The sequence below is a fragment of the Lemur catta genome, chromosome 11 (assembly GCF_020740605.2).
Source record: "Lemur catta isolate mLemCat1 chromosome 11, mLemCat1.pri, whole genome shotgun sequence".
Taxonomy (NCBI): domain Eukaryota; kingdom Metazoa; phylum Chordata; class Mammalia; order Primates; family Lemuridae; genus Lemur; species Lemur catta.
The window spans coordinates 76,891,791-76,916,132 of NC_059138.1; the positions used below are offsets into that span (position 1 = coordinate 76,891,791).

The window sequence follows — 24,342 nt, forward strand, 5'->3', positions numbered from 1 at the left end:
GTGAAACTTCCTGTCTTCTGCTCACGGGTTTGTGTTCTGATGCAGAAATTCCGGCTTTCTGCTAGCTGGATGGAGGAAGAGGACATGTGGTGGGGTTGGACAGGTTCCTTTTCAGGAGTGCACAGGAATTTTCTTCTGGATATGAGGAGAGGCCAATTTTTTAGTGACCATACCTTTGTCACATGCTGCTTGATTTAATGCCCCTTACCAGTTGTTATGTCTCTGAGGTCAGAGTTCTGAAATCAGAAAGGTGTCCTCTACAATTTAATCCACAGCCAAATGCCAGATCCAAGCACATGGAGATTATGGAACTGCCTAATTATTTTTTATTGTTTCCTAATCTGTCAACTAGCTAGTCTGCCTCATCTGCCTCCTCCTCAGCTCTGTCGCCTCTGATCTCAGACTTATTAGCTTCTCCTTGGGAAACCGACCTGGACAATGGAAGTTCTCTCCTTGAAGCGGCTACAGTTTTCAGTTGTGGTTTCTCTTTTTCTGTTAAACGTTTGAAAAGTTGTTTTCTGTTCTTGTCTGCTGGTGCTATAGTTTCTAGATTTCCAGTGCTGCTTTGCACTGGAATTAATTTTTTAACCTCTTCCTGCGTTTTAATGGAATTTTGGAAGAGAGTGATGACAACACATGGTCTCAGCCATCTTAAACCAGAAATCTTCCTCTATTCTTTTTTACAATATTTATTTCTGAGTCAATTGTTACTACTTATCCCTGTAACTTAACAAAATAGAATTTAACTGTGGCATTTTGGTCACTTTGTGCTCAAGGGCTTGAAAATGCATGTTTGATGAAATGGTATGAATCACATAAAACGCTAGGGGTCTGTACTTTCATTAGGAAAACTAACAGTGGACCTGTCCATCTACTCCACACTTCCAGAATCAACATTGAAAAAAATGCTATTGTTTTATATGTGCTTATTATGGAGTACTATGAAACACATTGAAAAGAATTCTCCGTTTCTTGTCTCTTCATTATTTTTGAACATGATTTAAATTAATTCCGTTAATCTCCTCGGTCGACATTTTATTTTATTTTAAAAATAAACTTTATTATGTATATTTAAGGCTGCAACACGATGTTATAAGGTACATATATGTATATATAGTAAGATGGCTACTACAGTGGAACAGACGAACCTATCCATCATCTCGCAGTCACCCATTTTCCCCCTGTGGCAAGAACAGCTATAATCTACTCTTTTAGCAAAAGTCCTGAATACAATACACTATCATTAATTTTAGTCTGTATGTTGTGCGTTAGGTCTTTAGACTTATTTATCCTACATATCTTGCTATTTTGTATCCTTTGACCTACATCTCCCCATTTCCTCCCCCCGCCCCCAACCCTGGTGACTTCTGGTTCATTCTCTATCTCTGTATTTGACCTTTTTGTTTTTTTGGTGAGATTATGCAATGTTTTCCCTTCCGAGTCTGTCTTATTTTGCTTAGCGTAATGTCCTCCCGGGCCATCCAGATGATGGCAATGGCAGGATCATCTCCTTTTACAAGGCTGCATAATATTTCGTTGTGTGTATGGTATATGTATGCACCTTAGTTTCTTCATCCATTTGTCCTCTTTTGTGTTTTAGCAGGAAATTGTTATTTTTAAAAAAATCCATAAAAGCTTATAGTGTGGTGCTATTAGTCTTTTCAGAAATCTCCATGCAATGAGCACATTATTCACTAGACAGTCATGGAAACTAAAGCTGAAAAATATCAAGACTTTTACATAATGCTACTATCCATAATTTCTTTTTCTGAAACACTGTTATGGTAGACCCAAAGCTAATTTTTCAAGTGAAGAAATATGTTATAAAGAGGAGAAATGCTAGTATTTTCTTACAACAACTTGCTTATTTGCAATAGAATTGCATTAGAACAGAAAATTCTTATGTATTTGTGAATATCAGCTACAGCACTTAGAATCTTGTACTACGATCACGTGACAAATCTATTTCAGTTTTTATTGCCATGACAATTAACTACTTAGAGATTTATTCTGTTTTTGTAATTCTTTTTTGTATTTTGTCAGGTGGTTGGAAGTTGCTCAGTGTAAGTCTAGAATTCAAACATCTGACTGAGAGAATAAATGCCGTGCTTTAAATTGGTCAGCATGGCAATGCAGAGACATCCTAGAGGGTTACAGATGATATCAATCACCTGCTATACTCATGACTAATTTAATATCCTTCTTGCCATGTTCTCGCATCAGTGTAACACTGCGTGACCTGTCAGAGTTTCTGCCACAGTGTGACTGGTCTGGAGACAAAACAATTTGTTCAGTCAAACCTATTTGGCTACCATCTGATTCAGGTTTTGTAATAACCCATCCTGGCTTGACGAAAGTTCATTTTATCGAAGTCTATAAGGAAAGTGTTTGATTGCCAGGTTAGAGGTAACATGAATTCAGCACTTATTCTGGATCAGGCATTGTTGTTAGCATTTTACACGTATCGTCTCATTTAATCTCACATCAACCCTATGAAGCGGGTGTATATTTGATGAAATGTACAAGTCAGAAAGCTGGGGCCTGGAGAGAATAAGTCACCTGCTCAAGGTCACACAGTTGGTGGGCAATGGAGCCAAGATTTGCATCCATGTGGTGTGAACCTAGAGTCTGTGTTTTTATAACTTCCTGCTTTAAAAAAAAAAAAAAACATTGTTTTTGTTTGTAAGTTTAGGACCACATTTTAACTACTTACATGCAAATATAGTGAATGGCCCTAACTAACAAATGAATTGTATCTTATTCATTAACTAATGGATATGTGTACCCAAATACTTTATTGAACTAATTCAGCTCACCTTTGGACTTGAAAGAAAATAAAGTATTAATACTTTTCTATTAAAAGTATCTTTAAGTCAAGTATTTTCTTAGTATACATGGACTTTTTCCTTCTATTAGTCTGAATATATTGGCTTTTACTCAATGTTCACACTCTCTAATCTGACTTTAAAAATCCCATCCTCTATCCCTTCTTAAACTCTCACCCTGCCTTTTTGGACCTTAATCCCACCTGCAAGGTTTGGGACCACTCACCTTTGCTCATCTGTTGCAACTCTGTACCCAGAGGCAGAACTAGGTTTATGGAGCCTGGAACCTATATAATTAGTGGGAGGGGGATCTTTAACTAAAAGAATGTAAAATGAAAAATACAAAATTAGGAAACAAACTGAATATTTACTTCAAGTGAGAAAAGAAACCAGAGCACATTACAGATTTTTTAAAAGCTGGAAAATACTGCAAATGTTATGAAGTCCAAATACGTGTGTGAGCAATATTGATAATTACCTGATTGATAACTTTAAAATGCTTTTTATTTTATTACATAATCATTCATCATTCCTTCATATAACAATTTGGTAATGCAATTTTTAATAGAGTAGAAAGCTCAGTCAGTCTTTCCTCTATAGTGGTGGCTCACAATATTGCTTTTGTTTAATGACCCATAATTTTTATCTGCATTTTCTGTGTCTCTCTGTGTGTGTGTGTGTGTGTGTATGTTTACAAATAAATTTAATGATTATCAAAGAAGATAATCTTCACATATGTTCAAATTAAGATTTGGCAATTTTGTACTTGCTTTATTGCACATTCCAAAATGTCTCTACAAATGGCAGTTAAAAATGGTATTACTTTTAGCTGTATTAAATGTGTTCTTGCATCAAAAAGGGGGAAAGTGTATGGTGCATTTATACTTGGATATGCTGCCCTATTGGGCATTTTCCCGAAAGGAGAGAACTTCCACTTGAGCAGACATGGATGAGACTGAAATTTTCACTTACAATAATACATATCTGATAACTGGAAAAACTTCCCATTGACCAGCTTCTGGCTTCTTATTTTCAGTTCATTATCACATGTGCCAGCTGCTGCAGGACACACTCTTATAGTAACCCGACCTCTGGGTCTACAACTTCACGTGTCAGCATAGGATTAAGTCAGCACAGAGGGTGGTAGGACCATTCCAGGAAAACCATTCCCATACCAACAGTGTAGCAATAGTATGAAATAACTGAGCACCACATAAACATATTCCAATAACCCAGACTGCATGTGTACCCAAGTCAGCATCTCTTAGCCAGGTCCCCAAAATTTCGTCTATGAGAAATGGCCACCTGATAGAGAAAGGCAGAGGGGCAGAGGACAAGATAGATGTCCATCCTGAATCTGTGCACGCACCCTGAGCCAAGATCCAGGTGCCTGAGGCCCAGAATTCTCTTCTTGAATACCTTGGAGCACACTTTCAGGGCTGCTGACCTGCAGAGTCAGTCCTCACCGTGTGGCACATGCTAACATAGGCTTAAATGATGGCCACATGGAGTCAGGAGCAGAAAGAAAAGCCAAGTTCCAGGAAGAAACACCAAGGAGTCAGATTAGTCTCAATTTGAACTTGGCCTTCCTTCCCAGTCATTCTGAAGGCAATATTTGTCAAGACAGAAGGATGGGACATATAGTATTGAATAGTTTCTTAGCTAGACTTACACAAGTGTTCTATAATTAACATGCAATACTTTTACTATCAGAATTAATAATGAAAAACTTAACAAATGTTAAAAAAAAATAAGCAAACAAAACTTCAAAAGCCTAATGTGGGCATCCAATTTAGGAATTCTGGTGTGTTGAAAAAGTGCACTAGGAATCATGTTTGCTAAAAGTCCTTGGGCTCTGGGAAGAAGTGTTGAAGGGGCTTTGACACTAAAAGCCAGGCGTCTCATGGTGCCCCAAGCCTGTGGGACAGAGAAAACACAAGGAATGCTGTCCCAGCTTGTGGAGAATGAGCCCAGTAAACCAGAACATGCACTCTGGGGCTTGATCGAGTAGAAACACACCTCATTGCTCGTGATGGTGGGTGCTTAGTCAGCAGGGCAAAGACTAACAAACAGCATGCCCTCAATACTCGTCCTGAGGAACAGAGCAAACTGCAAAGATCTCACAGAGTAAGGTCACCTTTGGCTGTCCGGGTCAGACAGATAATTACTCTATTTGGGAAGAGAGGACTAGTGACACTGAGAAGAATAGTGAGTTTTTGTCATACACCTATTTAAAACTCTAAGCACTGTTATCTGTCATATAACACTCAGAGAATGATATAATTTGCACATGTTATTAAGAATATAGTCACGTAAACAATCAGATACCTTCTTACTATTCTTCAACTGTTGTTAAGCAACTAACGTCAGTCCCCTCTTAATCTAATCTGATTCTGCGTCCTACATCGGCCTGGGCAGAAAGAGTTGGAAGTCCACAGTTTTGAATTCTAAGAGGTCGTCCTCGACGTCTGGGTTTTAGGATAACTCAGGTAGGCAATGTCTGCAGATGACGGGAACGTGGAGTGGGGGCTCTCTTTCTCTCTCGTTTGCTGTTCAGTACTCTATATCCGACCACGCAGTCCCCTATGTCTCTGCTTACAGAGGGACGGGGCTAGGTGTTTTGTTCAGCTTTCAGACTCATGTGGTTTTCTGCCCCACATTGCTTAGGACAAGCTGGAAGGGAGAGATCAGAGCCCCACCAGGGCTCCTCAGTGTGACTCCCTTCTAATGACCCTTTTCCAATCAGAAGGGAGTCATTTTCCTCCGCCTCATTATCTCTCTGCCTAGCTTTCTGCCCTTTGAAGCTGAGTTTTTCCTTCCATTAACAAAGAACTAGGAAAGTGTACTCTCTAGTACTTCTTACTAATCTTCTTGCAGTTTTATAGCCGACCTCTGACCAACCTTTTGACATAACTGAATTCTTAAAGGGGCAATGCCTGCTATTTTCTAAATGTACTAAAAGACATTCAAAGAGATTCTATTTCCTTCTGGGGTCCCCTGGAGAAAACGATACATACGAAATATAACTGCCTTTTATTCGTGCCGTGGTGGGGTGCGTTTTCACACTGACTATATGTCAGACTCCACATGGTGGCCCGGACACTTGACATTCAGAAGTTGAATAAGAAATTAGCACTTCAAACTGATACGAAACACAAATCAGACTCATCCTCATCTTCTGTGACACGGATAGCACTTGGTAAATCCATAGGGCACTTTCTGGATGCTATATAAATGGATTTGGCTAAACATTTATAGAGCACCTGCTGTGTGCAAAATACTGTGTTGAATGCTAGGTTGCGTGCTTTGTGAGTCGGCAGCATGACCAGCATTTACAATCTGATAGAAGCATGTGGCTTTACATGGCCATTTACAGAACTGAAAAGGCTGGTAAAGTGAATAAATGCAATAGGAAGAGATGACGAAGTCAAGAGGGAGATCCAGACTGGGGAGAACAAGGGGGAATCCATGATTCAGATTTTGTTCTCTTAACTGGTGTTTTTCCCAGCTACCATAAGAAGGTGCCCAAATATGTCTGTGGCTCTCAGGTCTCCTACCAGGACGACCCCTTTTTATGGTCTGGAGTATTTATTCAAATTGGTAGACAGATTTACAATGTTTGCAAACAGTCTATGTATTTAAGTTTGTAGTAAAACTTTAAAGGAAATGTATTTATTCCTTAAAAGTCATAAAATAAATATGGTACATTGTTTTTAGGAAATATACAAGTCAAATTCATCTCATTCTTAAAGCAAGATTTTGCCACTACTTTATTAAAATAACTAAACTTAGACATGAAACGGAACTCTTCAAGCAGTGCTATGGAAGAATTATGGGAGGGGTTGTTGAAAGACTTTGTGGTCTAATTTAAATGCTGCCACTTGCTAACAGTGTGGATTTGGGCGAGTCACCTAATTTCACTGCTTTTCCACATCTGAGACAGGTAATTACATTTATTTGCCACAATATGTCAAAAGGGCTGCTGTCAAAATCCGTGTAAAGTAACACTTTTGAAGGAAGGTATCCTTATTCTAACAAGCTTTGAAATAAACTCTTGGTTATAATTTGGTCCATAACAATTCTATAATTTTCTTCACAAATCTTTATAGAATGCTTCCTTTCTAATGACTCCATTTTTTTTCTAGTTTAGATCAAAATGCAAAAGGCTTCTACAGAGATGTGCACCTGTTTGAGAACAGGACCCCTCTGGGGTTGGTTCTCTCATCTGGCCCTGCTTCCTTTCCCAGTGAGGACATCATTGCTTCATGCAAATCAGAGCAAAGGTTTATTGCTATGTCCTCCGCTCCCCTTTTCCTTTCCTCCCCACCCACCGCTCCCCCTGTCTACAGCAGAACAGCAATTGCCAAATATAAACTTGAGAATCTAAATCTCGGTCACCAATTTTTTTCTGAACCAGCGGTTTCTCTGTTAGTGTAACTTTTGAAAGCGGCAGTAGAAAAGAATCCAGTGACACTTACTGAGTGAAATGTGGTGGCGTCATCACAGAATTTGTCATGACTGATCCAGGGATGTGGGACACATTCTGGAGGGGAAGTGCTTTGAGTTTTCTGGTCCATTCAACTAGCCAATGCGGGAATGGCCACGGAAGAAAAGTGATTGCCCACTACCAAACACACCAAGAGACTCGTGGATACAGTTCAAGGCACACACGTTCCCAAGAAAACTAAAAACTAAAAGAAAACACAGATGAGAGGCATATTCCCTACTTTTTAGGCCTGAAACATGAAGTGTAATAACTGAGTTTACTTCTCTTCTGCAATGGTGCAAGTTGTGTGTATCTCATCCATTACAGAACTTGAACTTCTTTTACATGGAGTCATGAAATCTAGCTATCAAATACAAACTACAACATATTGATATTATTCTAGCAGGCTCATGAAGAAAAGGGCTTTTTCTTAAGTCAAATAGGAATGTGTGTGTGTTTCTTCTCCTTCTCCTTCATCTTTTAAGAAAAAACAATGGAAAGAAGAAGAAAATATGGAACCAGAAAAAGTAGAAGAGTCTTGGCTAGTATTAGATATTGAGTGCTTTTGGTTTTTTTTCCATCATTAAATCTCTGTGTAATAGTAAGCCTAACGATATAAAAAAATACTTGTTGTAAATGATGAAAATAAGAAATAAACCAAAGCTTTAATTCTGCAGTTTGAAAGCCCATGCTTCACATTTTGGTTAGGTCAAGCACCCTCTGACTAGACATGCTGAGCTATTCTGTAAATGATTCAATGGAGTGACCAGAAACCTAAAATTGAAGCCATATGGAAACTTACTGTGCATATTAAATTGTGTGTAGCAGTGTTAACAGCATCTTGATTTGTGGCTGCAAGTAATAAATGAATTATATTAATTTTGTAGCTGCAAGCTAATTTCTCCAGAATTACTTTTTAATAACCAGCATCATGTTCGCTGGTAAGATTTAAATACATTTAGGAACAAATTTGTAGACTTTTAAGTAATGCTAGATTATCATTTTGAAAGCTTAAGAGTTCATTTACTATGTCCCCTAACACCAAATTTTTAGAAAGAAAAGTCTTTTGCTCAGACTGGATAACTTAGTTGATAAACACTGGGTGTGTTGTTACACAGAAATACTCACTATCTTAGTATAACCAGGTGGGAACTAAATCGTTGAAAGAATTTTTCCCCCTATTTTATAGGTGATTTGTCTTTGTCGTATAACTTACCATTTTTTCTCCCTGCTGTGTTGAAGCTAATCATGCTTTAATGTCAGGGTCAGTGCAAAACCTGGAACATTCTGGCTGGTTCTCCTAAGTGAGGCCGTTCCATTTGGAGTGAAGAGTTTGAGTTTGGAGGCTGATGGCATTTTCATTCCACTGCTTATCAACTGTGTGGCTAGGTTTTGTGCCTAAGTTTCCTGATGTGGTTTATAATAGTAGGTACCCTACATATTGTCGGTAGGATTAAAGGAAAAAGCAGACACGAAATGTTTACATTGGGCCCACATTTAAGAAGCCTCATTAAATGTGCACTACTGTAATTCTCTGGGGGACCAAAGTGCAAGGATAGATTATGAGGTTGCTGGTCAGCCAGATCTGGGCTGGATCCTAGACCCACCATTTGTTGGCCCTGTGAGCTTGAGCAAGTTGCTTCACCACTCTGAACCTCAATCTTTGTCTATAAAATAGAATTCTTATACCAAACCCATCTTTCTACCCTGTTGGGAGGAATTCATACAATGAAATATAGATAAGTTTAACACAGTGATGGTCATGCAATAGTTTCAATAAACATTCATTAATATTCATTTGCTTTCTCTTCTGTGGGAGCAGCCTCACCTCCACTATGTGAGGTGGGGAAGGCTTGGGGGGGAGGTCTCTGCTAAGTAAGATGTCCTGTGTCTCCCGGTCTTCTTAGGCTCCATGTCAAAGGGGACCTCTGATAATAGGAAATAGTGGGTGTGAAAAATCTACATTCACAAATAATATAGAAAGTGTTTATATATGACTGTTAAAAATATATTGTAATTTTTTGGCTACAGATTTTTCTTCCTGATTACATTTGATTTAGGATAATATTAAAATTAGCTGGCCTTCCCAGAATAAACACAGACTGGCAATGAAAGGAGGGGATAGAAAAGGGGAAAGTAGCTTGTACTCTAAAAATATTTCTATGGGTAATCTGCATGCAGAGTAATTGGAATTGTATTACCAAAAATGTTCAACTCCTTCACAGATAATAACAAGAATCATTACTTATTGAGCACTTACTATGTGCCAGTCATGTCAAGTGCTTTACATACAATTTCTATTTAGCTTCCCCCCAAATGCTATCAATGAATTGTTATGGATCTCACAATTGCAAATAAGGATACTGATAGTTAAAGAGGTTGCAAATAATCTCTCAGGTCACTTTCTAAATAGATCACTCAGCTTACATGATAGAATGGGTTTGAGTTGTCAGTTTTGGCCTTTTTCTTTTCTTTTCTTTTCTTTTCTTTCTTTCTTTTTCTTTTTCTTTTGAGATAGGTTCTTGTTCTGTTGCCTGACTAGAGTGCAGTGGCACCATCATAGCTCACTACAACTTCAAACTCCTGGGCTCAAGGGACCCTCCTGCCTTAGCTTCCTAAGTAGCTGGGACTACAGGCATGTGCCACCATGCCCGGCTAATGTTTTTTATTTTTTGTGAGATGGGGTCTTGCTATGTTGCCCAGGTCAAACTCCTGACCTCAAGCAATCCTCCCACCTTGGCCTCCCAGAGTTCTAGGATTACAGGCATGAGCCAACACGCCCAGCCTCCTTTTTCTTTTTCTTGTTACCAAATCTGATTTTGTGACACAAGACTTTACAATAAAGAACTTTTAAAAACTTTACAACAGTATTGTTCCAAAAGTCTTGTAATTAAGAATTATGTTTTTCATTCACTTTTATGGTCCTTAATCATATCCAAAAATCAATAGCCTGGTGTTGTCACTTACGGTGCAGCTCCTATAGTAATTCTGGGAGAATCGGGGGTAATAGCTCCAAATACTATGGGAGAGCTTCTCCTGTGGAATATTTAACACCGAACAGCAGCTGTACTCAGGAGCGCTGAGTATAGGCACCCTGGTCCTGCTCCTCAACTTTTCCTTTCATGCCCCACACCCTGAGTTTGAGCCCATCCGTGCCCCGCAGTCTGCACCTGCCACTCAGACCTCCCTTTTGAACTCTGCCACTCAAATGCGTAGTACATAACTCCTTCAGGCCTTTCCGCAAGGCACTTAATCTCAACAAGTTCAAAACGGAGGGCCTCATCACTGTCCCACTGACCTGCCTGATCCAGCCACACCTGTTCTTCCTCCTATCCTCTCTCCCTCAGTTTCCGGGTTCGGGCAGTATGACTCTTGTTTCTCTCCACCGATCACGCATTAAGTCTCTCTTCTCCTTTCTATCCCACTGTCATCTTCCATTAGAACCGTTTCCTAATTGATTCCCTGGGTTCTGGTTGCAGCTCTCACTTCGTCACTGCAGCCATCCTTCTAAAATGCAAATCTGCCGATGCACTTCTCAGCGTGAGATCCCTCAGCAGACTCCTCTGCAGACCTGCGAGCCTTTCCATAGTGTGGCGGTGGCCAGCTTCTCCGGACTCACCTGTGGCAAATCCATCGAACTGAACTTGCAGTTCTCGAAAGCGATTTGTACCTTCTTCTCGCTAAGCAAACATTTCTGTCTGAAACCCCCTTCTCTTAGAGTCTTAAAAGGAGGCTGTCAGTAAGTAGCATCCCCTTTCCCTTTGAATCCAATTGCTTAGTAAGATAAGAAATAAGGCAAATGGATGCCAAAGATCAATTTCATAATTGATAAAGTTGAGATCATAGAATGTCACTTACAGTGTGAGCTAGATGTGCTTGCTAACTCAACCCTGGAATTGGACAGACTGTTCCAAATAATTACAGAAGACCCTGGACCACTATTGCCCTCCTGTAGTTCCTTAGCTTGCAGCTCTTGGGAACAGGTAAGAGCAGGTTGGCTGGAAAGAAGGAGGAGCTGACCAAGCATGCCCAATTTTCTTTTCCAGTATCTTCCGATCAGAGGAAGGCATTCCTTCCCTGGAGAGAAGGGTATAGGAGGTACTGAGAGGCCAGGAATGTCACATCTCCATTTGGAAGGAAATAAGAGGGGAAATAACCTGGAAATGACCTTCCCTCACTGGCCCACCTGAGACATGTCTCTGACCCACCAATGCCCAGTTCAAGCGCTTGTTCCTCCAGGCAACTCCTGTCCTGGCCCCTCCGCAGCCCTGCCAGGTTAAGCAGACAATGCGTCCATCTGTGTCCCCTCCACTACTAATTTATATTTCTTATATGTCTGTCTCCTGTCTATACTCTCTGTTCTTGGAGGGCAGGAGTTGTGTCTTTTCATTTTTATATCCTTCTCACCTACTGCGGTGTCTGAAAAATAGCAGTTTAATAGTATTAATAGATATTTGCTGAATAAATGAAGGATCTTTCTTGATTATTCAGGCTCCAACAAAACAGGGACCACATCTACCCTGCTCACCACTGAGTCTACCTTCTCCTCGCACCTTGTGCAGCACCTGGTGTGGGATGCCGTGAGCAGTGTGTGGAGGGTGATGGGACACACAGGCCTCTTCACTGCACTGGAAACTTGGTGAGAAAGGGAGCTTGCCTCTTCCGCCTCCTCCACCGTGTTCTCACTGCCTGGAGCAGAGAAAGATTCATCAGTGTAGGAACTCAATCAATAATTGTTGCATGAATGAACAACTCTTCTCATTGAATCCTCCGCTTTCCTCCCCGTGTCGAGACAGGAAAATGAGAACGTTAAGACACACCATTCTGAGGTTTAATTGAAGGCACTGAGCATTGCTCTAGTTTTTTGTAGGGAAGGTTGACAATGTTTCTACCCCTCTTTTTATGGCCATTGAGTCACAAACTCATTGAAATACATGGCTATAGAGCCCCAAAATACCCAACTAGGAAAGTGAGAATTTTTCCCCCATAATTCCAGTTCCTTAGAGGGTATTGGCCAGTCTGTATTCCTGCCTACATCCTCTTTCATGTGACCTGGGGGTCCCCTTACATAGTCATCCAGTGGGGACCCAAGTGTCTCAATTTGCAATTTTCCAGATGTAGGAGAGAATAACATTTTAAAATTTGTTTAAAGATATCTTTTTTATTTTCCACATCTGGGAGAGGATCCCACAGAACATGCTCAAAGACCAATTTTTCCATTACAACAAGCATACGACCCTAATTGCTGTTCTGTGGCACTGCCTCCAAGACACTTCCATTATGCTCGCTGCACTTAGTGCTCTCAGGGCCACGGTAAGTCTGGATTCCTCTTCACAAATGAGGATCACAGTCCCAGGTCGTGATCCACCAGGATGTCCACTCTTATCTCAAGTCATGTCTCACGCACAAACACATAAAAATCTCATGGCTAATTTACTTCATTTATATTTTGAAAATAAGCTATAGAATGTTCAGCAAGAGGGACTTGAGAGTAGGTGCATTTCAAATGGAACCAGAAAGCATCCCAAAATGATTGGGGATCATTGCTCTCTAATGACAGATCCTAGGGTCTTCAACATGTATACCCAACTTTTTGACCAGAGTACTAACTGCTCAGAGGTTGGAAAGAAAAACAGCCATTGTGTCTAAGGGGCTCACGCACCTGTGCTGTGATACTACCTGACCACTGCTGCTCTACAAAGGCTAGGGTGGCTCCTGTTACGGCTTTACTCTTTCTTTCTCCTTGTCACAAATTCCAGTGGGTACCTGGAATCCCTCCTCCTGCTCTATCCCACTGTCTGCATCCAACTATCCATGCAACTACCTTGCTGAGAGCTGAAAGGCTGTAAGATTTGGTGTAAGGTATTGCAGCTTTTTTTTTTTTTTCACTAGCCCTTATCTGTCACTCCCAAGACTGTGCTCATTGTTTAGTGACGTGGAAAGGTCTGGTGTTGGCTTTCCAGTATTGCACATGGGCCATGTGAAAAAGTATCCAAGTGATTCAGTAAGTAGAGGTGGAGCCTGAGAACTAGTGCTCTAGAAATATCCCTGGAGGATTCTAATGCCCAGCAAAGCTTGGGAATCCTTACTTCGGGAATCCAGGACTTGAGTGGATTCTTGCAGGCAATGCTGATGGTTCCTTCAAGCCTTTTCTTCTTGTTATTTTTACTTTATACTTCTATGTAAGGCCTCTGAACTTACTGGGCTCCTTCTGTCCTTATGTGTGTGTTTCGTGTGTGTATCTGAAGCAAAGTTTCAGATGAACTAGTACTTACTTTTACTATGCATGAGGGACTCTATTTTTTATTGTGTTAAAAATCTGTTGATTATATCCACTATACTAAATTTGTATCACATGCTGCCTGAACCTAACCTGCACTTAGATAAATATTCTTGTTCATATTGTCCAGATTTACAGGAATTAATACGTGCATACCACATTAGCAATAGAAATAGTGGCTGGTCTCAACCACCGCATGCTTACTTTGAATCAGGAAATGAGCTAAGTACTTTTTCGAAATTATTGCATTTAGTCTTTCCAAAATCCCAATGACATAATTGTTATTATCCTCACTTTAAAGGTGAAAAATCTGAACTTTATGATGGTTGCTCAGTGGCAACTATTGTTGGATGTGAGACGTTCACACTGCTTTGCCGTTAAATTGGTGTCATTTTGTAATAAAACCAGAGCTTATATCCCTAATTACAAAAAATGAAGCAAGAATGTAATGAGTGCATGCACTGGAGAGATGCAAAGAGAACTGAACATTGACCCTGCTCTCAAGGACTGTACAATCTAGTCATATCTACAACTTAAACAGCAATACAAAATCTAAATAAGATTTTAAATATCATGTAATTTAGGCAGAGAAAATTTAGTTGCCAATTGTGTGGTCGAAACAATAGGACTGTGATTTTGGAGCAACATGATGTCACTAGAGGGATCTGGGAGGCTTCACGTAGGTGTGGCCATGAAGCACGTGCACATTTGAGAAGTTGGAGAAGAAAACAGAGAACTTCTCTCTCAGGTGGAGCAGACACACGGCAGTAAACAGGTTGAGTAGGAACTCAATCAGTAATTGTTGCATGAATGAACAATTTTTCTCATTGATCCTCCACTTTCCTCAATGTGTTGAGACAAAAATATGAGAACGGGCATTATTCCAAGCTCCTGTAGAGCAGAGGCTGTGGAACCTCGCTCCTCAGAGATCTCTCAGGACCTGGGGAAGGGGTAGGGGTCTTGGTTCCTGGACCTCCGCAATTGTCTTCACCAAGAGCAGAAGCATTTTCAAGTGTTCACTAACTCCTAAGATATTGTTTGAACAAAACATACTGCTGCTTTAAAAAGTGTAGGTGAAAACCATGGATTGTTGATATAATGAAATGAGATTTCAAGTTAGAAAAGTGACCTGTAGATCCCATACATCGGCCTTTGTTGCTAACTAAGGGGCTGTGAAATGCTGCTGGAGGATGCAGGCGTGCCGGGCCAGCCTTGTCCAGCTGTGTCCTTAGCTCTGTGCCTACGGGCAGTGGCACGACTTTGCTGATTCTCAGAGAATTATCATCTCCTAACAGTGTTCTTAGGATTAAATAAGGTGAATATGTGAAAAGTGTTTTATAACTTCTCAAGTATTATTTGATGTCAGCAGTTGTTTTTAGTTTTAATATGGACGATTTAGAGGAATTAAATATTAAAAGCCACTTTATCATTTATTGGATAGAAAATGAGAGCCATGAAAGGTGTTACTCCAAGGGATTGGTTGTGCCGGAATATTTTAGGAACACTAACTGGTCAGTAGGAAACGGGCCGGATAGAAGAGAGGTGGCACAGGGGACAGTCGGTTGGAGACCAGGATGTGGATCTGGGTGGGAAGGGGGAGGGGAAATCTGTACAACCTGGGGACTAACTTGAAAGGGAAGGGAGTCCCAGGAGCAGAAGGGAATGGGAGAAATATTTAATATCATTTTGTTCCTACACAGGGCTTTCCATAGTCACAGTCTCATTTAATCACAGAAGGCTCAGGGAATTTACTCCACAAGAAGCTGCAGGAATGTTCTGGGTAGGGTTAGCAGGAGGGGGCAGGTTTGGGAAAGGGCTTCATAAGAGACACAGTGGGTCGTAGGAGTCAGTGGAATATCCACGTGAAGATATCTGGTGGGCTGACGCACAGCTCTGGCAGTCCTCCTGCAGAGGGGACAGCAGAAGGGGGTCTTTAAGACAAAAGAGAGAGGTGTGGAGGGCTGAGTGCAGGGGAAAGGCAGGAGCAGGAAGAGCTGGTGAGCAGGTGAAGGAGAGCTTGGGAGGGCAGGGGCAGCCAGAGAAAAAGCAAAGAGAATAAGGACTGAGGAACAGTTACTGGACTTTAGTAACTTGTGCTACTTCTTATGATCCTTATTTTACTGGAAATTAAGAATGGACAAAATTGCATCAAGCTAATGGACAGAGCTGAACAGGCTGGGCGCTCAGATTTACGCTCTGGAGTGATCTTCTACAACTATTTAGTTGGCACCTAGGGCATTAGGTAATGAGATCTCTAGTCCACTTTTCCAACCTGATATCCCAATTCTTTGTATCAATGGTTTTCAACACTTTTTTAAAAACAGCATCAATGTGCTTTGTTCAAATGCTATGGTAGAAATCAGTGAAAATATTAGAACATGTGCAATCTCCATTGGGTGGTAGAGGTAGAAGGACCACGGCAGATCAAAGAGAGAAGGTGCCAAGGAGGTTGAGGCATTCTGTGTCAGGTATTCATAGGATAACTTTGACTAAAGAGGAAAAACAACTAGAAAGGATAGTTGAGGCTTTAGGATGGAGAAAGGTGTTTTGTTGTTGTTTTATGTTGGTTCTCCAATTTGGAAGGAAGTCTTACATACATAGCTGGATCTTTGCATCAGTTGGAGCATCATGTTATATACTTTAGCGTGAGAGGATAGATCATAGACCCTCTCTTTCCTATGTTCCCGGTGTATAGCTGCTCAAGAGAACTTGAACTTTGCTCTAATTTGGGTGGAGACAAGCTTCTATACCTTTGCGTATAGAATGAGCTACGCTTGAACCTACCCTGACCTAGCTCCCCGGGGTGACTGAGTGCCCTGGAACCAAGAGGGCTGGGTGGTTAAAGCAAGAGACCCTTAACAGTAGGAGCTCATGTACTCTGCCTGCTCTTTAAGATACGAGAATGTTTTTCCTTATAGGTCAGAGACCCAGAGACAGGTGATAAGAAAGCAGTTTCAAGGGAGGACACAAAAGCCCAGAGGGTGATGGTGGTTAAAGGTGGGTCAGTGACACCACGTGGGCTGCTGGAGTAGAACACCAGCTACGCTATGTTTGGTTGGAGGTGGCGTTAACAGAGCAACCTAGGCACGGGCAATATGACTAAGAAAAGGCACAGGCAGAAACAGGAGTGGGAGAGGAAACTAACTCCTTCATGGCTTCAAAACACAGAGAGTGGGAGGAGAGATCTGAGGTCACGCATTTTACAGGGGAGAAAGGGACTGAACTTAAGTTTAAACCTTACCTAGAATCCACAAGCTGGGAAAGCCTAAGAGGCCATTTAGTGATACAAATGTATGCGGTCAAAGGGGAAAGAGATAATAGAAATGGAAAGAGGAAGCTTGGGAAAAGTATTAATATAAGGTCCTGGGGGGGGTTGGGGGGAAGAGATTGGGTGGATAGGGAGTTCAAAGCTTAGCTAGGTGCCTAACTAACCTCAATTTTCTCCATTCTTTCTTTTTGACAGGACCTGATTTTGTTCCAGGTTGCAATATACTCTGCTAAAAAGGATTTATTTCCCAGCTTCTCTTAAATCTAGAGGTGGTCAATGAATAGAAGTCATTGGGTGGGGCTTCCATAAATATTCTGTAAAGGGGTTTAATCAGGAGGATGGGACACCCTTTTGCCATCCTCTTTCCTTTTTCTTAGTTGGAATGAGGGCACAATGGCTAGAACTCCAGCAGCCATCTTGGGCCGTGAGGTGACTGATAATGGAAACCTCACACTAAGTCTAGTAGAGTAGAAAGGTAGGAAGAGTCTAGGCTTCTGGTGTCCCTGGAGCAACCAGTCCTAGACTGTCTATCATGACTTCTTTTATAGGAGAGAGAAATATATCTTCATTTTGTTGAGGCCACTGACATAAATCTATCTATATCTATATTTACATACATCCTAATCCTGGTATGTATATATGATATATATCACCCTATTTATGCACAATATAGTATTCCCGCTTGCATCGGTCACTGAAGGAGGGAGCATGCATTGGATTTATGCATCCAAGTTATTGAAGAAATTTCATATTCTCTGGGGTCTGTGCCGGAAAAGCCATTCTTTTGCTTGAGTTCCTTAAGCTTTGAGATGAGAAGCTTCCCCTGCAAGTTTGCTTCTTCCCCAGACATTCAGCCAGCTGCTTTTCTTCTTAGCTCTCCCACATCGCCAGAAGGGAGACAGGAGACGGGAGAATACATCTCCTTGTGCAATCTCTACTTCCAGCATGAATTTGTGACCCTGGAAAGACGGGGAGGGCTTCAAAAGCTTGTTGGAACCAACAAGATTCTGAGCAGGCGCAATGCTGTCCTCAGTCGGACGGAGGGTCACCTTGGAGTAAGAATGGGAGGGGGCCACACCTATTCTGCTAGTGATTAAATAGGACTGCTTAAAAAAAAAAAGTCAGGTTCTTCCATTTCCAGATTAGCTCTGACTTTCTTGCTGTTTGCTCAGACAGGGTGAGCAGGGACCAGGCTCTTAGTGTGTGAGGGGCCTTGAGGAGGCGCGGCAATCCTGGACTCAGTCCCAGGGACGGCATGTTCTGCATGCATATGCGAGGAGGCAAACGCGAGTCCCTCCTGTGCCCGAGACAGGCGGAGGGGACAGGCGGCCCTCTACCTTAGGCAAACTTCTCTCTACCCCGGGAGGGCACGATTGCTCTTCTTTCCCCGGCTTCTTTCGCCCTGCCCCGGTGGGATTTGAATGAACAGGTGCGAATACACCCGCTTAGCAGGGCGCGTTCATCACCGGCGACTCCCGCGCCAGCAGCTGCGGGGCACCTTTGCCCCTGGGTTGCGGCTGCCGTGAGCACCAAGGCCCGGGGACTTCAAGCTGGGAGAGCTGAGGACAGGCGACTCCACCCTCTGGGGAAGGGGAGCAGGCCTCGCAGCCTCGGCTCACGGAGTCCCGCCAGCCGTGGGAGGGAGGACAGGGTCCGCTCTTGGCGGCACTTGGGCAAACCGGAGCCGCCGCCGCCGCCGCCCCCGCGGTGTCCCCGCTCGTGACGGGTGCGGGGCAGGCCGTGCTAGGCCCGCGCTGCGATGCGCCGGCCGGTCCCCCGCGCCGCTCAGCCCCTTCCCGGGCGGGCGAGGTCAGCGTGGGCGCCGCGGCCGGGGCTGGCAGGGGGGGGCCCGGCACCCCAGGGCGCCCACTGCGGGAGGGACGCGGGCGGTGCAGCCCGTGCTCCCAGGGCCACCGCAGGGGTCCGGCGCCTCCCGCAGCCTCTCCCTGCGCCGCCCGCCAGCCCCGTCGGGCCTGCGCCGTCTCGGGCCGTGCCCACCGGGCGCCACGGGGGCAGCGTTGGGGGGCCCACCCCAGATCCGCCCTGTCCCGCCACCCCTGCACCCGCCTTCTGCCACCCTGCCAGCCTGTGCAGCTGTCCCCCTCCTCCCCCTGGGAGGCAAACCTGCACCAGAGGGCATCTGGAGCGAGCTCACTGCCACCGCGCCTTTTACTCTAGGAGGGACTCAATCCTGCTTGAGGGGTTAGCTCCCGAGGCGCTGTTAAAGTAAGTTTCTGGTGGCCTTTTGTAAGGAAACTTTTAATCACACAGAATTTAGCCTCTGATGGGCCAGACTTATTTAAACGGCGCAGAGTAAAACCTTCCATTTTTAACATCCACTCTGGTGTTTGCTGGAAATTTGCCACCGAATTTAGGCTCGAGTTGAAGGTTACCAGGATTTATCATTGTTTCCCCAGGATGTTTAACCCTCATGGGCTCCTCTTCTTTCATTTAAGACACTTGGAAAAAAAAAAAATCTTGTAAGTGCTTTGGCCATTTTGTTTAAAAAATTTGTTTTAGCCCTTACGGTTTTGTAATCCAGAAATATTTCTGAAATGGGGAGAGGGGAGCATTAGAGACAGAAAGCAGCTGTGTACCAGGAAATAATAAGTATCATGCAAAAATATCACAGCTAATAGATGTCCTTTATGAGTGGAAATATGTATGTTTAATTGCTTTTAAAAATGTGGGGTGGAAAAACACAATTATACATTGTGATAACAAACCTGTACAGATAATTTCTGAACAATACAAAACAAATGCTGAAAATTTTTTTCTTTATAATTGAAATAATTGTCCCCAAATTATGACACCACCTACCCAAATGTTATGTTGCCCCCTATGCAAATACTTGAAGAGGAATAGTTACCAATGGAATATATTTAGATTCATCATTAATAAAAAGAAAATTGCATAGCTTTTCATATTGTTGCACATCCTCAAATGCATCTTCCAATATCATTGTCAGCTCAGTGATAGTCTCGATATTTAAAATTTCAATTTTTTCAGAGATACATAATATATAATTCCTAATAATTATAAACACATCATTTTACTCATCTGATTTTAATAACATGCATTTTATAATTACTATACAACCAAAATAGACTGAGTTATGCTGTGTGCATGTCTTTATTCCACAGTAATTCTTAGACACCTTGTTTAAACAAATTAAATGAATTTAAAAGAAAATAAAACAAGAAAAAAATCCCTTCAGTAGAAACAATCACAGTGCTTTACAGACAAAAGGAAAGGAAAAGAAGTTCTCATACGAAAAGAGATTTATTATTACATACAAAATTCTCACAATAGTTGAAATACACTTCAGAAACTAGTAAACACCTTAGATAGAGTTGTGCCAATTACTCAGCCCACAAGCATCTGCTTTGTCTTAATTAGACGGGGGAGGTGAATGACCACTGTTTATTTTCATTTTCCTCATTAATTATGAAAAACTGCATTTAATTCATCTTGCATGGTGAGAGATTGGCTGCGCAGATGTAAGTCGTAAGGGAAGTGGCTGTCGGTGGGCAACCTGAACATGGCACCCTGCCCAAGGGGACCCCTGGGTGGCACTGCACAGTAATGCATGCCGTAATTGTAATTTTTGCCATAGTCCAAGGTTTCTTCTTGCTTCAGGGAAAATATCCCATTATAGTTAATTGGGGGAGGACTTAAGGGACCTTCAAACTGAGGGCTGGCACACTCAGGGGAAGTACTTTCATAGAAGGATTCATACGCACTGCAATAATTGTAGGGTTTCATGGACTTGGAATTATCAAGAGTCCCATGCCCCGGGGGCGTAGTGAGCTCAGGGCTGTGGTAGGGTGGGTAGAAAGTAGAGTAGGGTGACCTTGTATGATGCCCGGCCTCCCCGCCCTGACCCATCAGGAAACTCCTGGCGTTGAGCTGCAAGCAGCCTGCCACCAAGTTTGTAGTTGGCTGGGAAAGACCTTTGCATAAGTTTTGGACGAATGTGAGCAGATCCGGTCTCTTGCCGATTCTCAGAATTTCAGAAAGTGCCCAGATGTAGTTTTTGGCCAGTCGTAAAGTTTCTATTTTGGACAGTTTTTGGGTTTTAGAATAACAGGGGACCACTTTTCTTAAGTTGTCCAGAGCGTCGTTGAGGCCGTGCATCCTGTTCCTCTCTCGTGCATTAGCTTCCTGTCTCCTGAACTTGACCCTTTCCAGTCGGAGCTTGGTCGTCTTTTTTTTCCTAAGACCCCTCCTTCTGGGCAACCCATTCTCATCTTCCTCTTCCCTGTCTTCCTCCTCTTCCTCTTTCTCAGTTTCTTCTCCAGGGGCCCTTTTGATGCTCTTTCCTCGAAGCACAATCTGTTTGGAAAAGCTTTCTGGTTTCTTAATTTGCTTCTGGTCCTCGCATTCTCTAGAAAACTTTCTGCACATCTGGGATTCTGGCATGACAACAGACTCATCAAATGGTAGTGTTAACATGGTTCTCTAACCTTAAATTACCTGAAAAAATGCCAGCACAATATTTAAAGTGTTTTCATTTTTAAAGTTTAGATACTTAAAACATATTTAAGGACTTAATCACAAGACTACAAAAACACATGAAAAAGACTGATTCCAGGACTTATTTTTTTTACATTAAATACAATTTTTGAGTTTATGAAAATTAATAATTATGAAAACATTGATGCATGCAATAGGATTAATTTATACAGGCAAATTATCAAAAGAAACTAAAACATGAAGTATTTATTGTGATACCACCACCATCTCCATTTATTTGTCTTTGGTTTTTAAACTGGATTTTAATACCCAAAAAAGATCATGGAATTTAAGCAAATGCAAAACATGATATAGCAATGCAGAATTTCATTAATTCCAATTCCCCTGAGAACAAAATGAGAAGAGAAACCAGTTTTTAAAATGAAAAGTGCTACCTCTCCATGAGCTGACAGATTTGTGTTCTTTTTCAGGAAAAAAAAATTAACCTTAACTTTCTTTGCTGTATTATACAACTTTGAATTTAGATAAGTGACTGTGGGAATATACAAATTTAAAGAAAAGATTAATCAGAGTCAATTTTAAAACTGATTTTTTTTCTGATCAGTAGAGAATTATGTAAAAGAGCACTATTTTCCCAGCCTCCAGAAAGAAAAGGGGATTAGGCTAATTTGAAATAAACTCTATAAATAAACAAAAAAAATAAAAATCACTGGTAATGTCTTTTAACCAAAGAAAATGTTGAGACTGCTTTTATTTACATTTAAAAATTTTCCGAATGTAATTGTCTGTTTACTGCTGTTCAAATCATCCCAGACAAAAAACACTCTCGTAGTGTTTTTGTTCTATGAGCCACAGAAGTCTCCCTCTAGCTAATATCTGACAGGAACGGTCCAAGGATTCTGACTGCAATTGTGCACGTGTGTTCAGAATCCTGAATGAAAGGGGAAAATAATTTGTGTTTCAAAAGCATTTTGTTTTTTGTTTGGGGAAGCAGCAAGTATTTTCATCTAAAGTCTTCAAACAAATAGGCACATTAAAACACAGACTTTTCAATTTAACAGTCTCCAGCCCCCTCAACACACACACATACACACGTACACATACACAAACTCTTAGTAATGTCCACATACTTGTAGTGTTACATAATAGCAGTAAAAGTATGTGATAATTACATCATAAGAATGAAATATGATAAGAAGTTATAGATGGCAAAGAGCATATAAATGCTACAAGACAGTGACACTGTATCTTTAAATACTTGCATGCAAAGCCAGCATCAATTGAAGTATATCTTTATTTATATTACCTTAGGTTTTAATTTCATTCAATAATCAGTTTTCATTTTGGATCTTCCAAATCTTTTCAGGCTGAGTGTCGCATCGTCTCCTGGAGTCTCTAGATCTGTGTATATCTGCACTATCTCATTGATCTCTAAAAAGTGACATTGATGCCAACTGCCAGAGCTGGTACCCATGCCATCTGCTAGTGACGTCACAGGGCAGAGAGAGCCATGTGATCCTCTCTCTTGGGACCTTCATTCTGCACTGATCATCTGGCATCCCTGTAAGTGGGTACCAGCATTCATGCATCAACACAGAAGGTTAGACTGATAGGAAAAAAAAATCTGCACCAGCATTTCACATACAGTAGGTGCGTTTCTCCGCGAGCTGCTTGGGTTTCACTGGCAATCTGTAGAAATAGCTGTGTGAGGGTTCAGTTTCGCCCTGCCAACGGTGCAACTGTTAGGTAGTCGTTAATATTCCGTTCATTTACAAGGTGGGCTTTTGTGTGAGCGAGAGGTTTTTGTTGTGGATGATGATGTTGTTCTGTAAAGATCACCATCCCATTTGTGCATCTGGGTACCCAGGAAAAGAAAGCCGTGAAAAGGAGCTGGAAACCGGTCTTAAGATGCTTAACCAAACTAAGATTTGTGTAAGCAAACAGGGGTCAACAAAGGTCTCCCTATTTCCTTGTTTTGTTTCACGGCATGTAACTTAGGAGTGTGCCTGTGTGTTCTCTTATTAACATGTAAGACTTCTGTGCTTCTTAAGAATTTGGAATAAAAGAACAGCTTCTCCATCTGGGGTCTGTGAAAGACATCCTCCGATGCTCCCGTTCCTACACTTGCTGGTAGCTTTCAACAACTTTTGCAGAGACACTGCAAGTCTATTGTTAAAGATTTCAAACTACATATTTTGTCCTCTGACGAAAGTCACTAACTTCACTCTTTTATTGTCACCATCTCTTCCCAGCGTTAACTTCCTTGTTCTTTCTCATTTCATTTCAGACACAATAAACATAAAAATTATCACTTAGGTTTTTGTCTTTCTATCCCTGGCATTCCACTGAGTAGTTTAATCAAAGATTAGCTTTCTTGTTTTTTTGGAGCTCTCAGATTTTTTTCTTTCTCCTAAAAATTGTATCTTCGTATTTTTTTTTTCTCTCTAGACCAACATTAATTTAAATATCTTCTTATTCTTACATCAGTGTCCAAATGTTTTTCCCTATCAGGCATATTTCATATTTATCTTTTTCCCCCACTCCTCCTTTTTGGTTTCTTCTGAACAAAATCAGGGTAGAAACAGTTAAGCAAAGCTGGCAGAGCTTTGTAGATAAAACAAACTGCAAAGCCAGAGGCAAACTCCACCTTCCTCTCCTTTTCTCTTCTTCCCGACACCTCCACGCCCCCCCAAAATAAGGACATTTTATTTCAGGATGGCCGGTCAGTAAAGTAAAAAGTGCACTTTAAAAAAAAATAATAAAAGTTAAAAAAAAAGAAAACAAATAAACACAACCTTTGTTGTTTGACAACTGAGTAATCTGTTTCTATAAAGTGGGAGAGTATGCTTTTGGTATTAAAGTAATCCCTGGCAGAGCTGGAACTGTTGAATCTGTGTTAGCATTCCCCTTATAAATCCCGCTTTTGAGAGGTTTAGAATGCTGCTGCTTTAATGCACTTTGGATCCAAATTGGCACCAGGGGCCTCACACTAAATTCAATTTTGCTC

General features: G+C 41.5%; 1 protein-coding gene across 1 annotated transcript; it reads right to left on the bottom strand.

Annotated features, from left to right (window-relative positions):
- Window positions 1-19,509: 19,509 nt before the first annotated feature.
- On the bottom strand, window positions 19,510-22,975 carry NEUROD6 (neuronal differentiation 6). The gene is made up of 2 exons (XM_045565567.1): window positions 22,642-22,975; window positions 19,510-21,335 (listed from the first exon to the last, which is right to left on the bottom strand). Exon 2 carries the CDS (start codon window positions 21,312-21,314, stop codon window positions 20,301-20,303), a length of 1,014 nt encoding a protein of 337 aa, XP_045421523.1. The 5' UTR covers window positions 21,315-21,335; window positions 22,642-22,975; the 3' UTR covers window positions 19,510-20,300.
- Window positions 22,976-24,342: the final 1,367 nt, after the last annotated feature.

Excerpts from the sequence above, each read along its gene's own strand:
- NEUROD6 (XM_045565567.1), bottom strand. The coding sequence starts at position 21,314 with ATGTTAACACTACCATTTGATGAGTCTGTTGTCATGCCAGAATCCCAG.